At 43.3% G+C, this 16,943-nt stretch overlaps 1 protein-coding gene across 1 annotated transcript; it reads left to right on the forward strand.

Annotated features, from left to right (window-relative positions):
- Positions 1-1,357: 1,357 nt before the first annotated feature.
- On the forward strand, positions 1,358-10,683 carry LOC147904611 (uncharacterized). Its single transcript, XM_087397651.1, has 4 exons — positions 1,358-1,449; positions 1,572-1,667; positions 3,360-3,630; positions 9,611-10,683. Exons 3-4 carry the CDS (start codon positions 3,472-3,474, stop codon positions 10,649-10,651), a joined length of 1,200 nt encoding a protein of 399 aa, XP_087253777.1. The 5' UTR covers positions 1,358-1,449; positions 1,572-1,667; positions 3,360-3,471; the 3' UTR covers positions 10,652-10,683.
- Positions 10,684-16,943: the final 6,260 nt, after the last annotated feature.

Consider the following 16,943-nt stretch of genomic DNA (forward strand, 5'->3'; position numbering starts at 1 on the left):
GAGAGAGAGAGAGAGAGAGAGAGAGAGAGAGAGAGAGAGAGAGAGAGAGAGAGAGAGAGAGAGAGAGAGAGAGGACCCATATAGCCCTAAACTCTGCCATGTGCTGATCGTTTAGTAGGGATTATTGAGAGTTTTGGGCCTTGTGATTGATTTTCATGGGTAGTGCAAGAGCCATCCCCCCCCCCCCCCCCCCCCCCCCCACACACACACACACATGTGAAGATGTGCACTCAAAGTGGCATACTTTATTATTGCTTTATAGAAACAGTTGATTGGCTAGAGATGAGTTATATTTTGATGTTTGAAATACTCCACTAAGAACCATTGTGGTGTCATTGTATTATGTTCACTTGGGCCACTAGACTCATCGATGTACACCATTGTATTTGGCATGGAAACATGTGTCTTGTAATAAAACCAATATGGTGGTTTTGAATTCAATGAGGGCAACTTTGACTTCGCATAATAAAAGCAATTTGAGAGAGAGAGAGAGAGAGAGAGAGAGAGAGAGAGAGAGAGAGAGAGAGAGAGAGAGAGAGGACCCATATAGCCCTGAACTCTGCCATGAGCTGATTGTTTAGTAGGGATTATTGAGAGTTTTGGGCCTTGCGATTGATTTTCATGGGTAGTGCAAGGGCCATCCCCCCCCCCCCCCCCCACACACACGTGAAGATGTGCACTCAAAGTGGCATACTTTATTATTCTACGATTCTCGAGAAAGCTTTCCCTGAGTATTTGTTTTTTAACAAACAAATACCTAACCAAGGTAGCCTTCTTCTTTTTGTGTGTGTGTTGTACTAAAATTGAACGTGCCAATAGCAACCACATATAAGGTGTCCAAGACTGAATCCTGAGGAGTAAGCCTTCCTCTTTTTTTTTTGCATTGTACAGAAATTGAAAGTGCCAATAGCACCTCGATATGGGGTGACCAAGATTGATATCTTTGAGGCTTGAACTCAAGACAGGCACATACACACCCACATGTAGCACCTGGGATGATCCTGAGAGAAAAGTTCCCACGCTCCTCCACAGTTTGCTGAAGCAGCATTTGTGGGCGGAGGTGAGAGAACGTTCCCATGAGCCGCCAACAGATTGCTCGTTCCACATCTCAAACAAGAAATCTGCAACTCTGCAAAAGATCGTCAGAAGAGAAAAAGAAACTTGCAAAACCCAGCGATATGATTGGTTGGGAGATATATAGCCCTGAAATGCCCACTTCCGGAGGGAAAAAAATCCATCTCTAGCGTGGGTGTGGTCGTAACCAGTGGTGGCATAGAGACACGCTCTGAGCTACCCCTAGGGCTTGAACTCAGACACCCACATGCTTGAACTCAGACTCCCACATGTTTTAGCCTCTTAAAGATAGGGTTGTTCGTTACGTTTGAGACATTGCATTTCCAGTCCTTGCCATGCCACCAGACGTATGGTTGATGCGGATGCTCGCCTGAGGTGATTTTTCCCATGCCACCCATTCCGTAGACGTGTTCGGGTATCTACAGCATGGGTTGCATAGTGAAAACCACCCTCTTGAGAGCTTGGTGAATCTTATATGCTGCAATTTAATTGCACAGACGAATGCCTACAAGACTAGGGAAGTTTTGGAGAAAAGATTCGAATTGTAAGTCCGATGAGCGCATCGTTCATGACTTCAATACCCTTTCAAACAGGTAAGTATCCCAACTTCGACTTCGTTCTCGTTGTCTGTTGGTGTGCCAAAATTAGGAGGCCTTTACCCTAAAGTGTTGCGCTCAATATGAACTGTTTGCTATGTCTTCTTCACTTTCGCCGATCTGAAGTGTCTTCTATCATCTTGAATACCTTCTAAACGGATCTACAAGAGGTGCGGAGGTGGTAACTCGCACCCCCAATCTCAAATATGTGACTGTAATTTTAGCGATCTCCAACGTGAAGCCTGAACAAACAGTACGGGCAACATAATTCTAGGTTTTATCCCCATTGCATAGTTCGTCCAGGCCTCTCTTATCGTACCATGTTAGGAGATAATCGGCAGTTGATTGCTGACTGTTTAAGAAACATCCTTTATGTAACTGCAAACGAGAGCATGGACAAGAAAGATAATTGTAAGTTTTGGACTATAACCGGTGTCAAAACATGACGTCTTTATATGTTTTACATAACAAATTATCAGGCTCAAAATTCATACTTTCCGTCTGGTGCTCTCTATAAATTTCATTTACATTTTAGTGCACGAGACAGCAAAGAAGATCTGAGGGAAATGCCCACTGGAGGCATTTCCCGAAAGTCAAGGTCTTGGGGGACACCATTGATTGCGACCACAGGCTTAACCTCCAGCCGCCAACTTAGGAAAATCAGAGTCCGTGCCATCTTCCAATAATGGGAGGCCAGCAGGTCTCTCCATCAGCCACTCGTCGCCATTTGGCAAGACATTATTTACACGCTTTGTGCCATCTGAACGGGACTCTAGGATTGAGTCCGACTTCCGAAAGACGGGAGCGTTTCTGCAAGGCTTGGCCTGCAGGGCTCTCCAGATACAGGTTGGTTTCCTTCTGACAGCCAGCTTTTCTTTGTACTTACCTTTATTAGCTCCTTTCGGAAGCTGATTTGTATGGTGTTTTTTCAAGCATTAATAGAAAGGTCTTTCTCATGAAAAACAATGAAATGAAATCTACAATATGGCCAAGTGAGGGTGCTTCTACATCACATTTGATCGGGGGGCACAAAGGACACACCATAAGAAGTCTCATGTATGCAACTACCTGGAGTGCTCACTGACCTGCTCCCCCTTCCAAAACCTCTGCTCGTCCTGCCATAGTTTTTGCCTTGCTCAGCTCACCCCTGCTGCAGCCCGTGTCTTGCTGGTTGCTATTCCTTTTCAGGGCCTAAAATGGATCTGCTTTTTTCCTAAAATGAAAAGGAAATTTACCAGTCAAGTATTGGGTAACACATGGTGCATCCTTAGGAGTGCCAACTTGGCAAGCTGTGAGAAGTTGTTTTCTCCCTCTGTTTCAGCTCTGTATTCTACCATTGAATATTCCTAAAGTTAGGGTTGTCCCATCCAAGTCCAACAGCACATCATTGTTTGGATGCACATGACATGGTGTGGGTGTTGTAGAGGCTGCTTTTGCACGTGTAGAAAACCAGATTTGTTTTCTGGGGTCACTTTGTTCCAGAGGCTGATGTTTCAATTTCTTTGAAAATATTTGAGTTGGGATGTTGGGTTATTTTTATTGTAGCATCTTTTTGTAATTCTTGTCTTTTCTCTCTATATGGTTTTTCTACAACTCTTATGGGAACAAAGACATTCAAAGCATCCTTCAAAGTGCAATCCTGGTGCATATTTTGTGTACTCTAATGTCTACAATTTTTTTCCCAAGTAGGTGATCACTGACAGCGCTGATGCTCGGGAAACTAAACTGACTATAGGTCTGCTGATTATACTGTTGGAGGCTTGAGGTGAACGATTTCTTCAGGGAAATTGGATATTTAAACATGGATAAATGTCCACCTACATGTGAAACAGTAGCAGTGCTAAAGCATAGTAAAGAGTTACAGAGTGCAGTTCAAGATGAAGCACGCCGCCGGGAGATTGATGCAGCCAAAAAACGTGCTGCTGCTCAGAATGTGGATTATGATACGTTTGCTGCCTTGGTTGGTCCCTTTCCTGATTGTTCTCTTTGGGTCACGTCGTTTCACAGTGATAACACATATCTTTTTTACTTTTTTTCTGAAGCAATGCTCAATCAAGTTTATTTTAGCTTGCTCTTGTTTCCAACAATTAAAAATTTTAACCATATGTTATATTACTGCAACGGGGACTCAGGAGCCTTATCTTTGCCTTAGAGCTATTATGTTACTAGAGTTCACTTTCATTCGGTTGTTCCTGAAATACAATACCGTTTGGTGACATATAGTCCACAAAGTATTCTTACATTACCTTACTGTATGGTAATATAGTTTCATACTGTATGGTACTGGTTTGGAGCTATTATGTTACTAGGGTTCACTTTCATTCGGTTTTCCCTGAAGTATTCTTACAATACAATACCGTTTGATGACATATTGTCCACAAAGTATTCTTATATTACCATACCACAAAGTATTCTTATATTACCATACTCTATGGTAATATAGTATCATACTGTATGATAATGTTTTGATAGCGTAATGTTTTGATAGCTGTCTTTTGTGGGTATTTGGAGCCGAGACAAGACAGATGTACCAGAAAGAGGACAGACATTTGAACTGCTATGAACTCAATCATACCAAGCAGGATTGTCCACTGATGGACCTGCCCTGGCAGCAAAAACTTTGATAGCTCTGCAGCAATCGCCTTGAGTGGTGATCAAGGAGCTACGGGTGTAGTTCCAATGGTAGACACCTTCAAAGCCTATGGCAACGTCGGTTGATACAAGGTCCTGGTATTGTTCAGTAGCACAAGTACCGAGGACATCCTTTTAGAAAGCGTCACTAGACAAGTACCACTGGAGCTCAGTCCCACCGGACTAGCAGCTAGGGGGTGTCTCCAATGGAGTCCTCAATTATTCAGACTAATGGGAAGCCCGTGGCAAGCCATGGCGCCAAGCTGCGATCCATTTGCAAAGAATTGGGCCTGTGGACGAAGATAACGCCATGGCCATGTATAATAGGTCAAATAACATGAATTTCTCCATGAAAGTTCTACCTTAAAAAGCTGCTGAACATGCTGTGTTTTCTCGCTCTCTTCTCTGGTATTTCTGCCTTTCTTTCTCAGCGATTGCTCTAGTTATTGCAATCCTCTTTTTGGCCCCTCTCCTCTTCCCGATTGATGAGACAAAAAACCTGCAAAAAATTCCTCAATCTAAAATCGATGTTTATGAAACTGTATACGATCAAAGAAATCGTGAGAAGCAGAGCCACCTAAATGATCTCCACGTGAATGGCACTGTGCTGAAGCCAACATCCACTAGGACAATGATGAGCCTAATTGGGAAACCTTCTCTGGAGATTTCTTACCCTTTCCCAGGATGAACTCTCCTCAAATCTATCCTTCCACTTGACCAGACATTCTAGATATATTGTATGTCTTGTTCTTTTTTCTTGTCTATCTAAAATTTTCCCTGGTTCATGTGTTAAAGATGCAGATTCAGTTCAACTAGGATTTCATTTTGATGAGCTTATCATCATCTCTTAATTTCCAGACCACTTACATAAAATACATGATGTACTCTGCATCCTTTTGGTAAGGCTGATTTGTTAAGGAAGTTCTCTAATTTTCTCAAGTATTAGGAAAGGTCCATAATACCTAGGAGATAACTTTGGACATTTACCCATTTTTAGTGTTTTTGAAGATCCTGGCACCCTAAGATAGACTCTCTTTTCTTCAAAACTCCAACTTTCTATGGTGTGGGTTTGCATAACTTGCTCTGCCTTGAGCCTTTCTAATGCTATCGTTAGCTAACTTAAGTATTTGATTCATATTTTCTCTTTTTGAGTCCCACTGCAATTGTGACCATAGTTCAGAAAAGTGAGGATCATGCTCACAGTTTCCTTCCAGAGACTCTAGGAAATCATTTTGGAATTGAGTAAAACTATTGTACCATTAAATGGTCGAAACCATCAATGTCCCATTCATGCAAACACTATGAAGCCCTCATGGTTTCCCACCTTTCCATAACCAAGCTATAAAATTCTGCAGTTATGGTTGACGTGATATTTAATTTATGTACACATTCTTTGTACTGTTCTTAAAAAAACTGTCTATCACATTGTTACATACGTTTGACTATTGAAGCTATCTTCAGAATGCAAGAGCAACACACGTCATAGGATTGCCTCCTCCCCCCCCCCCTTTTCCCAAAGAGAGTATTTATTTTACTTCTGGCCCAAATGCGGATGGATGATGGTCCATGGAAACAACACTTCGATGGGCACCTCCTTTTGGAAGAATAAGGACATTCACTGTGCCCACGCAAAGTGTACAATGGACTGCCGGCTGGAGAGGGCTCTGGGATGCTGTCCTTCCATTGTGTGGCTATGGAAGACACCTTCTAGACTAAGATGGAAAGCGTCTTCGTTCTTAGATACTAGCTGCACTCAACTCGTTGGTGTCCCATCTTGTGAGCATGAACTGCTGCCTGTGGGGAAGACAAGGCTGTTATAGATTTGTTGAATCTTGCGTAGGCTGTTATTGGTCCATTCTCAAGGTTTGCAGAGGATAGACTGAACTATTGCTGAACTGCCACTGAATCTGTTTATAGGCTGACAAGACCCCGACTGTGGACCGACGTGGTCTGTAGGCCCTACCAACTTGGTCTGTAGGCTATAAATGGCTCAGGCCTGCTTCAGGCTGCTACTGCATCTGCCGGACCTGTTTCAGACTGCTCAGACAGTCAGCCGACTGCTCTTGTAATTATCTAACTGCTCCAGAAGACTGCCGACCTGCTCTATACAGTCTCAAACTGACACGATGGCTCCACGCCTGCTCTAAAAGGATTATGGGCTGTTCCGAACTGCTATGAGCTGCTCCAAGTGCCACTGTACTGCTCTAGGCTGCTCCAAGTGCTACCATACTGCTCCGTACACAACAATGCAAGTCTACCTACATGCTTGGCCCAACATGCAACCCTAATTTGTTGTCCTAATTGAAGGGAAAAGACCAACTTTTGTCCTGTTTATGAGAGATCATAACCATGGTGGTCTGCTCTACTACCCTAACCATGTCCTAGAAGCTTGCTACACCATCTGTAAGAGATGGATGTGAGATCCCCAAGGGTTTGAGTTCAACCAGGGCTGTAAATGTGTGTAGCATTGTTAAAACTAGCTACAGTCCCTGGTTGTCAAACCCTCTTGACTACTACATCTAGATACTTGTGATACCACCGCGTGTGTTCGAGGTTTGATCAATCTGGGTCCTTCGGCCCGGGGAAAGAGTCCTCGACACGGTATGCCTCCGACTTGGTTCGACTCTTGAGATTATTTTGTGTGGAACGTCAAAATCTATTTGTTGTGGATTGAACTCCACCTGAATGGTACTTGGTCTAGGTTCAAACTGAGGAAACAAAGTTTGGACTAAGTGTGGCCATCCGGACATCTGGATCCTGCGCACTCTTCTTAGCGTCTCATGGAATGCTTAATTTGTATCATTCAAAGCTTCTAATAGATGGTTATTTTCATGGGGGGGCAAAATGCAGATGTTGATAGCAAGGGAGATGATTTTAGAATTTTTCATAGATCCTGATTAGTTGGATGGAAAACATATATATGAGAAGAGTTTGTGAAGTTGTAATAGGAGGCTTGAGGCAATTCTAACTTTGAAGAGGTAGAGCGCATTCATCAAAAGCAAAGCTTGAAAGTGCACACATACCGGTATGTGTTTGCTACATGTCGCCAAGGGCATAAAGAGTTGTATGAGGAATGAAGAACAAGTGAGACAAAAGAACATGGGTTTGCGCAGCTTCAATACATACAAGCTTGGTGGGCTACTGGCAAAGTTGTAGACAAAAACATTCCATGTATGGACAGCTGGCTGAGCTAGTGGCAATATTACGTCACTCATTGGGGTCAATTGTATCTGTAAGCGGGAAAACTGTCAAATATAGAAGTAGGACTTTGCTAAAAAACATCGGTAATAAACCCAAAGAAATATTTGTTTTATAGGTTGGAGATATTGTCGACGCACAAGTACCATGAACAAGTCTTTAGAATCTACTCATGGGAGCTGGCTAACAAAAGAGGATTACAAGAGAAGATCAGCTTGTACGATGCATGCATTAGTGATTTGGGTAATGTGATACAAAGTGCGATGGAGTTAGCCTTCCATGAGGGTAGGTACAGCGTCATGAATGCCAATGTTCACTCATCAATGTACTTTGGCTGCTGGGACACACGAAAAGACCATTACATCAGACAATTGAAGAGAACGTTGTGACTTGTACTGATAGGCCATAATTCATTGCCGTAATAGAGATGCTGAAAGACAGAACAGGGATACAATGGAGCAACATATTGAAGTAGGAAGTGTGATAGCTGTTCCTGGGATACAAGCGCATGACATGAAATGGGCAATACATAGGATTCCTAAAACCATCAGAGTAAAATGTCATCTTTTTGGAGCAGGCAGGAGGTGTGACAGAAAATTGGAAGGGGATGATGTGGCACCCAGCTTCTTTAGTGATTATAGGTCATCAAGTTGGACAAACATGACACAAAATGGGCAATACGGCAGAGTAAAGTGCCATCATTTTCGAGCAGGTAGGAGGTGTAACAAACGATTGGAAGGGGATGATGTGGCACCTAGCTTCTTTAGTGATTATAGGTCGTCAAGTTGGACACAGGAAAAGATGGTGTACTACAGTGACAGCGATGTTTGACACCAGTAATTTGTATGTCATCCTCCAGCAAACATGCTCACGTTTCTCTCAGTGTTACCAGGAGCATACGTAACTTCATTGGAAGCTAATCAACTAAGTCAAGCCACATTTGACATTGGGGTCTCCATAGATCTACCCTAGTTGTGAGATATGGCAAGCAATGCATTCATTATGTATTTGAGCAGAAGTGTGTGTTACCAAATTGCATTTTGGGGTATTAGAGATTTGTAGATTGATTTTTCATTTTGATTCGCAAGCTACTCTTTACTTGCTTGTTTGTGCTCGCTTACTATCCTTCCCTGCATGACAGTTGACATGATTTCTCGCCAGGCATGGGAAGCGATCTGAAGTGCAAAGGTTCACAACAATCGGGGTGGGTGAAGGACACTAAACACCAGTTTTTTAGACAAGACGTGGGTCCCTCCTAGACACACCCCCTTCTGATGGAGATGCTCTACAAGCATACTCACCGTGTAAGTTCCTAGAGTAATGGGAGGGAGAAATCCCCACCAATGAGTACAAATATTATACGCAGCCTATTAACCCATGTTTGCTAAATGAGGGCTCCTTAGGTACTTCAGATGGAACCTAGGAAGACAGAGAGCTGATCTAACAGGCTCACATCACCTGAGATGCGAGACGGGCTGCTGGTGCACAAATGGATAGGACTCGCTGTGTCTAGTTCGTAGTTAGGCGCTTGAAGTTAGGTGGAGACCTTATGGAGTGTGCAACCTATTGCTTTATACGAAATGTCTCTGTCCACTTCTTCTTATAGCAGCGGCGAAGTGCTATGGGTACATATTGCCCAGGTCATGGATACCAGAAAACTAGTACCTTCTGGCATCGCACCCACCACTAGCAGTAACTGGTAGGGCTTCTTCTCAATTGCAATCGCTTTTTGCTCCTATTGTCATGTTGTTTCTGGTCTCACAGGTCGTATTTGAATTCCACGCGACATTAAGATGACGATCATCATCAGCATCTTCTCTCTCTCTCTCTCTCACTTACTCTCTCACACACTTTTTTTTTTTTGGGGGGGGGGGGGTGTGAAATCCATGTATGTTTATATAACAAAAAGCAGTCGCAAAAGAGGAGGTATGCAATTACAAAACACACACACACACACACACACACACACATGCACTCACGCACACAATCCGCAATAATAAGTACAACTTGCCTTAATACTACTATCTTTCTTTCAGTTAATTAAAGATATGATGTTTTATATTCTGAGCCACACAAAAATGCTTACTTCATGGGTTATTCACATATTACAGGTCTCTATGGCCCATATAAAGCCAATTGAACGTAACAGAGGTAAAGTAGAAAGTAGGTCGCAACACATTGTTGCTCCTGCATGGTCATTTGATGCGGCAGGAGGATTTGAAACATCCAGTGGTTTGCAAGAAGGATCCAAAGAAGTTTTTCTTGAAGCTTCTGCTTTAAAGGGATTTGGGACATCCAAGCTGTGCCTTAATGGAAGATTATTGCCTTTGAAGGGTTTAGAAGTATCTTGTATTGAGAATCCTTTGTTTGAGCTTATCAAAACTAGTTCTGGAAATGACCCTTACAGAGAAAGGAATTCTAGAACAACAGAGACCTTCATGCAACCGACAGAGACCTTCATGCAACCATCACAAGACTTGCACAAGCCAGAATTCTACCAAAAGGTTACTTTTCCAACATCTGTGTTGAGCCAGTTTAGTTGCAGGCATACACGATTCATGACTGTTGATGCTTTTAAAAGAGAATGGAAAAGAGCAGGGCCCAGTTTGCACATTAAGTTCATCTTCTTGCTTGGTATTCCACCTCATAAGCTGCCACATATTTTCAAAGTTGAATTGCCTCCTTCAATTCTGGCAGATATAATTGATGCTTTAAGTTTGTGGAGGCAATCCTCATCCCAGGCAGGTCTTTCTTTTGTTAGAGGAGAGGGCGAGTTGAAAGGCGGAGCAGGTACTGAATGTAACATTTTTAACAAAGATTTTGACGTCTCTTTTGCTTTCTCCATCTTGGAGGCTTTATCTAAGTGTGGGAGGTTCTCATTAGCATTAAAGCTTGCAGGGGAGAAATCAAGGTCTTCAGCTATTATTCTAATTGATCATATCATAAATTGTCTGAAAAAAGATGTTCACAAAGAGAGAGATAGAAAATCACTTTTTGGAAACTTTGATTCTGGAACTGATATGCCTTTGAAAGAGAACATTGAGGATGTATCTCTGAATGGCTCAGAGACAGCTAAGTTGTTGGGTTTGGAAGTAGAGAAGATGTGCAGCAGTAATGAAGTGGAACAACTTGCATTGATCTATAGCACCTGAACAGTAAGACACTCAAGATCATGTGATCTTGAAAGTACACCCATGATCTTGAAAGTAGACCCAAATATTTCTTTCCCCTCAGGTTTCTGTCTAAATAAAAATTTGAGGATCTGATAAAGAAAACATTGTCCAAACTGTTAATGTACAAGTTTTGCTAGATTAAGTCCATTCTGTAGTAGCACACTATTTGATATTAGATTTGGTTTCTGTGTTTGGAAATCTGCATTATTAGGAAATCTTAATGTCTGATTTGGAGATGTGTGTTCTCACTATGCATGAGAAAAATGTGCAAAAGACACTTCACTTTTAACCATGTAGAGCCCACAATAACATTTGTCAATGTGGTATCACTAGCCACTTGCAGCAGATGGAATACGTACCAGCTAGATGTCAATAATTCTTTTCTAAATGGCTACGTAGATGAGGAAGTCTACATGCAATAACCATTAGGGTATGTTGAATAGGAAAAGAGAATCATGTATGCCATCTCAAGAAAGTCTCTATGGATCAAAGCAAGCACCTAGAATTTGGTACATAAGAATTGATGAGTATTTTGCTGATTTGGGATACATCAAGTCAAATGTAGATCGTATACTCTACTACAAAGTTCAAGGGGAAGACAGTACTATTGCACTTTTCTTTGTAGATGATCTAGTTTGATAGGAAGCAATGAAATCTTCATCATCAAGCCAAATCAAGACTTATTTGCTGAGTTCGACATGAAAGATCTTGGATTTATACATTATTGTCTTGGCATTGAGTTCTAGAAAGAAAGAAAGGAAGTTTATTTAAAGTCTTCGGAAGACTAAAGGGTCTATGAGACTAAAGAAGCTTGATACTATGGAGCCTCTAAGTAGGCATCAACACCCATGCCGAATACAAAAATGTTGGGATATCTCAAGGTGTATGCCCCAGGCACACCTTGGGTTCTATGTGTGTGTGCTAGAGGCACAGTTAGGTGCCCATAAGCACTGTTAGGCGGTGGTAGATGCCACATAGGCTGATTGAGAGATTCTAGGAGCTGATTGAAGAGATGATTGTGGAGCTTGGTGGCTCATGTAGAGGTGCCTACATATGGACCTCACCCTTCTTCATTCGATAAGCATTCTCTTGTTTTGTGTTCAGCTCCATGCTTTCCTTTCACTTCTCCAACATGGTATCAGAGCACGATGATCCTCCTTGAGCCCATTTATGCCGTGTCATCATCTTCTTCCCCACCTCCACCTTCGTCTCCATTTTGCCCCTTTTTGCCCAACCACTTGGAGGGCTGAATTCTCCTCCTACAGGCGACCTCTTCTAGAGTCCTTTTGGCTGGGGAGACCCTTCGTATAGACGACATTCCACATGCAAGGAACTAGAGAATGATCGTCGCTGCTGGTCGCCATTCCCCGAACTCTGTCGAAGCTCTCTTTCACGTATTCTCCTTCTCTGCTCCACCTCTTTCTAATTCCTTTTAGGAAAAGCCTTCCATACTTTGGACTATCTTGTATCCAAGTTTGAGCAGCAATGGTTGTATATTCGAGGAGAACAGAGCCAAAAACCAGTCGACATTGACGACGTTCCAACCAGCAACGCCGCGCGACATTACGCCTGACCTCTGCACTAGAGATTCGCCCATATGTGAGCTTTCATTTGAGCTAGAAAGCCCTCTTTTCTTTGCTTTGAAGAGGGAGATCCAAGCCCTCCAAGATCAGGCCTCTGTTTTGGACAGTTTTGACAGTATTATGAAATTGGTGCTACATTAGATGCTACTTTGGCATTTCTGATATTTTAAAGTGTTGAATAGCATCAATACAATTGTGGCTACAACTTTCTTTTAGGTTTCTATACGTGGATTTGCTCGGAATACTTTCATTTAGCCACCTCTATGAAGCATGCAAGTTGCAGTATCATTTCCACTATGATTTTTATAACGGAATGTGGTTACAAATCTTTGCTACACCAAATGCTTGTACTTTGAAGCTTTTCAGTTTTTTCTAGCCTTGTAAGAGAGTAGACACTGCCTAATTCTTGGGTTAGACCCTCTCATGGTTTGCTTATGCAAAATATGTGGAAAGCCAAATCATGAAGCAATGTTTTGTTATGCTACAATGGAAGAGAATGCCAACATGGCTTCCTTGTTGCAGATTGCCAAGATAATGGTTGCCAAGAAGGAAGCAACTACAAAACTAGAAACTGCCAATTTACTTTCAGTTGATGTTCCTCCACAAGATGAGGCCTCCTATGATGATTATGCTTTTTGAACCAGCTCCACATATGCTTCATATCTCTCTTTTATGTTGAGTCAAGGTACTCTGCCTGGATAGTCCTCCAAAATGAATGGAATAAACTATTGTGTTCTTTGTAAACACCTCTGGTCACCACTTGATGTAGGCCATGTGTATGTGTTTACCCTCATGGTACCTCCTGTAGGAGTTTTGTGCATGTACATGTAGGGGAGATAACCATTGGGGGGATCTTATGTATCCCTTTGTTTGACTTCACACCCTTGGGAACCCTTGTTAGCATGAGATCCTAGCCATAGATTTATCCTTGACTACCATGAGATGGCTTGAGATACTATGTGACTAGATGTATCCTTGACATAGCCTGAGGCATTCCCTTGAGGGGGGGTTTGTTGGGATATCTCAAGGTGTATGCCCCAGGCACACCTTGGGTTCTATGTGTGTGTGCTAGAGGCACAGTTAGGTGCCCATAAGCACTGTTAGGTGGTGGTAGATGCCACATAGGCTGATTGAGAGATTCTAGGAGCTGATTGAAGAGATGATTGTGGAGCTTGGTGGCTCATGTAGAGGTGCCTACATACGGACCTCACCCTTCTTCATTCGATAAGCATTCTCTTGTTTTGTGTTCAGCTCCATGCTTTCCTTTCACTTCTCCAATCTAAGACCTGATTGAAGAGATGATTGTGGAGCTTGGTGGCTCATGTAGAGGTGCCTACATATGGACCTCACCCTTCTTCATTCGATAAGCATTCTTTTGTTTTGTGTTCAGCTCCATGCTTTCCTTTCACTTCTCCAACAAAAAAAACCCATAATCCATAATCATAACAAATCAACATTGGAGAGAACTGTCTGAGCTCATGGATGGGGAATGGCGGCGTTGTGGTGATCATTTGGGGGATGGCGAAGATGTCAAGTCAAGTTGTGCAAGGCTACTGTGGTAGCATAAAACCTGTGATGGAGCGCTGATGGCTGTTGGCCTGTGAGGTCCGCTGCAGTCTCTTGGTGATGGCCCTGTGTGAAAGGCAAGTGCTACCGTCACTCCTGTCGACCGTGTCTCTGATCTAGTGAGCATGGAGCGAAGGTCTCCCAATATGATTTGTGCCTTGACCCGCTTGCGAGTTTGATGTTTCTTTCACTCGGGTCCTCGAAATGTTGTCTCCTGGACCCCTGCTGGCCGATGTTGTCTAAGTGGGAAAAGGCAGTGATCATGCTTTGAGTGGGGTATCGCGGTGCATCCTAATCTTGCCTATGTGTCTTGAGAAATTCCCTCTATTTCGAAAGACCTCGTGGATGAAAGCCGCCAAGCATCTCTGGTCTGGGTACGACAAGAGACTAGATAGGGATTTGCAACCATCCCTGAAGAGGAAATGGTAGTGAGCTCTGATCTCATACATAGGGCATTGGAAGGCAAAATGTTCCTCTAACTCGATCTCTGATGGTCACATAGGGTGTAGATGCGGCCCTCTCTAGGAATTCCCTATGCTTGTCCACTCTAAATGCGAGCCTGGTGGGAAGAGATGCGGAACTGTCCGATAGATATCCTTAGGGAGTGGGGGAGGTGGATCTGTGTGTATCTTGGTGGATCAATGAAGCCCTCTACTGAAATCTGTAGATAATGGTCTCTATAAAAATTGAGCTTCACAAGGAGCTCACAGGGTGCCGACCAGGTCCTGAAGGTATGTGACTGTTTGGGATCTCTTGCGGATGACTTAGTTCACCTCATGGTATGTAAGTGGGACGGAGGGGGCCTCAATGTTGTACTAGAAGGGGGATAATCTATCTATGTGGAGCCCTACCCTCCCACCTTAGCTGCCAATGCCATGGATGAGGATAGGGCCAACCACGGTAACCTGCGCACCCTGTAGTGTAAGATTCATATTCCCTAATTGGTAGAGATACGTGATAACTTGGAATGTTGCATCAAGCTGTAGTGGAGATACTTCGAACTCAGCCATGACTATCTAATGTGGGACCGAGGGCTTCCTGTGATCATCTGTGAAAGCACGAGAACCCGAAGCCTCTCAACTTGGGTCCAATTTGTCTCTGATACCCCCAACTAGGGTTGCCATACATACTTGGTGGGTTGACCAAAGACTCAAAGAGAAGATACTTGGTTCGGGGATCGTGGAAATGAGAGTGGAAGTACTACCACTCTAGTCTAGCAAGTGTGGCATATCCCTTGCTCCCTTGTAGTGCCGGTTGCACAGAGAAAAGAACCCACAAGTATGTGTAGGATGCAACCACCTCCATTGGTAACCCATCCAACTTGAAGTGCTCTCTATGCATGGCTGCTCGGGATGTATAGAAGATTGTGACTTTGGTTCTACAAGGTTGACCTTTAAGTTGTGTCTCGTAGAAAGTATGCAGTGCTTCCAAGTGTCGTTGGAGCCCCTCTGTTGAAGAAGATACTAAAACCACGTCATCTGCATATAGGAGAATCTTTAGCAAGGATCCCGCTAAAGAGCAGCCAGCCCCTCTTAGGGTCCCAATAAAGGACTTGAGCTCATCTATGTAGAGGCCAAACAAATTTGGTGATAATGGATAACCTTGTTTGATCCCAATAGTGCTCATAACCTCCTTGGTCCACACTGCACCTGTCCAAACCTACCTGAGACTCTCATAAAGTGCCATGACTACCCAAGTGATCTCCTGGTCATACCCCAACTCCTGCATATGTTTGATGAGTCGGGTTGTCTGTATTGTGTCAAAAGGCTTGCGAAAATCCACAAAGAAGCAATAAACCCTCTGTCTCCGTGCCCGAGCCTCCTCGATGACCCCTCTGAGTGTGAGCATGTGATCCATGGTCCCATGATCTCTCCGGAAGCTCACCTGTCCTACAGCTCTGTGTAACTGACGCTTTGCGAACCACCTAACCTCTATGTCGAGCACTGATGCATAGATTGGACATGACATATCCGATCATGATGGTCCTATAGGTTTCCAGGCTCATGGGATATCTTGCCTTGTGAATGGGGTGATGGTGTTAAGGGTCATGGTGTGCAGGAAACCAGTGCAAACCGCTTTGTTCAAAAGCTTTGCTAAGATTGGGGCCAGGATATTGATTCCATATGCAATGAACTCAGTATGTAGGCCCTTGTGATCTCAGCCGTTGTGAAGCTTTAGAGCTACGTGTTTGACATCACCTAGTTGTGAAGAGTGGGCATTATGCGGGGCGTGGTGTATGTGAGAGGTTGGAACTTGGGTGCATGTGAACCCGCTTGAGGAGGGCCAGCGATCCATGATGAAGGTAGTCCTTCTCAAGGTCCTTGCCTTCAAGATCCACCACTCATGAACTTCTGTTAGAGCTCTGATACCATGTTAGAAATGATAGGGCAGTGGAAGAATTAATCCCAGATAGAGTTGTAGAGCCTAGGAACTCACATAGTGGTGCTATATGGGATCCGAAACTTCTTTCCCTATGTGTACTTCACATATGAATGCAGCAAGTAAATGGACAATGCACAGGAGAGATGCAGAACCAACAAAACCTATATTTCCATCCCATATGGACGCAAGTAATGTTCAGTGTGTCACCCTCTAGTAGTAGAGTGCTATCTAGATATGAACCCCTGTTACTAAACAACAGTTGTTCTCCTACCTCTGGGGCACTCCCAAAACACTTGGCCTGCGTGCTCTCTATGATCCAGCATATTTGTTGAAGGTGATCTAGGCACCTATACTAAGGTTAGAGACTAGTGACACTAAGGGTACATTTGCACCATTGGGAATGTGAAGAATTGTGGACCTTTGAGATTCCCAACTCTCAAAACTACCAGTTGGCCTTCCATCTTGTAATGCTCATATATCTCACGTATTTCTCACTATCTTGGGAGGAAGGAAGAAGGAGAAGCAGAAATAACAGCATATATTGCTAGGATCTATCTCATGGCTTCATATTGTTGAATGAATATTTCTCTCTCTCTTCATCTTTTAGTTAATTTTGTATACCTAGACACTAGCTATCCTGCAGTATGTTTGAGAATTGAGCACTACGGAGTGAGGATGAGCCTGTTTTTGAGAGATAAAGCAATTCAATGAATGATGTATTGGACTGAGAATACCAACCA

This window comes from Dipteris shenzhenensis, chromosome 2, assembly GCF_047967505.1.
Source record: "Dipteris shenzhenensis isolate YYH24624 ecotype China chromosome 2, Dip_SZ_1.0, whole genome shotgun sequence".
NCBI lineage: Eukaryota > Viridiplantae > Streptophyta > Polypodiopsida > Gleicheniales > Dipteridaceae > Dipteris > Dipteris shenzhenensis.

What these genes read in the sequence shown, in the direction of transcription:
- LOC147904611 (XM_087397651.1), top strand. Translation starts at nt 3,472, where the DNA reads ATGGATAAATGTCCACCTACATGTGAAACAGTAGCAGTGCTAAAGCAT. An exon ending in ATGATACGTTTGCTGCCTTG is followed by an intron (nt 3,631 to 9,610) that starts GTTGGTCCCTTT and finishes CACATATTACAG; the next exon opens with GTCTCTATGGCCCATATAAA.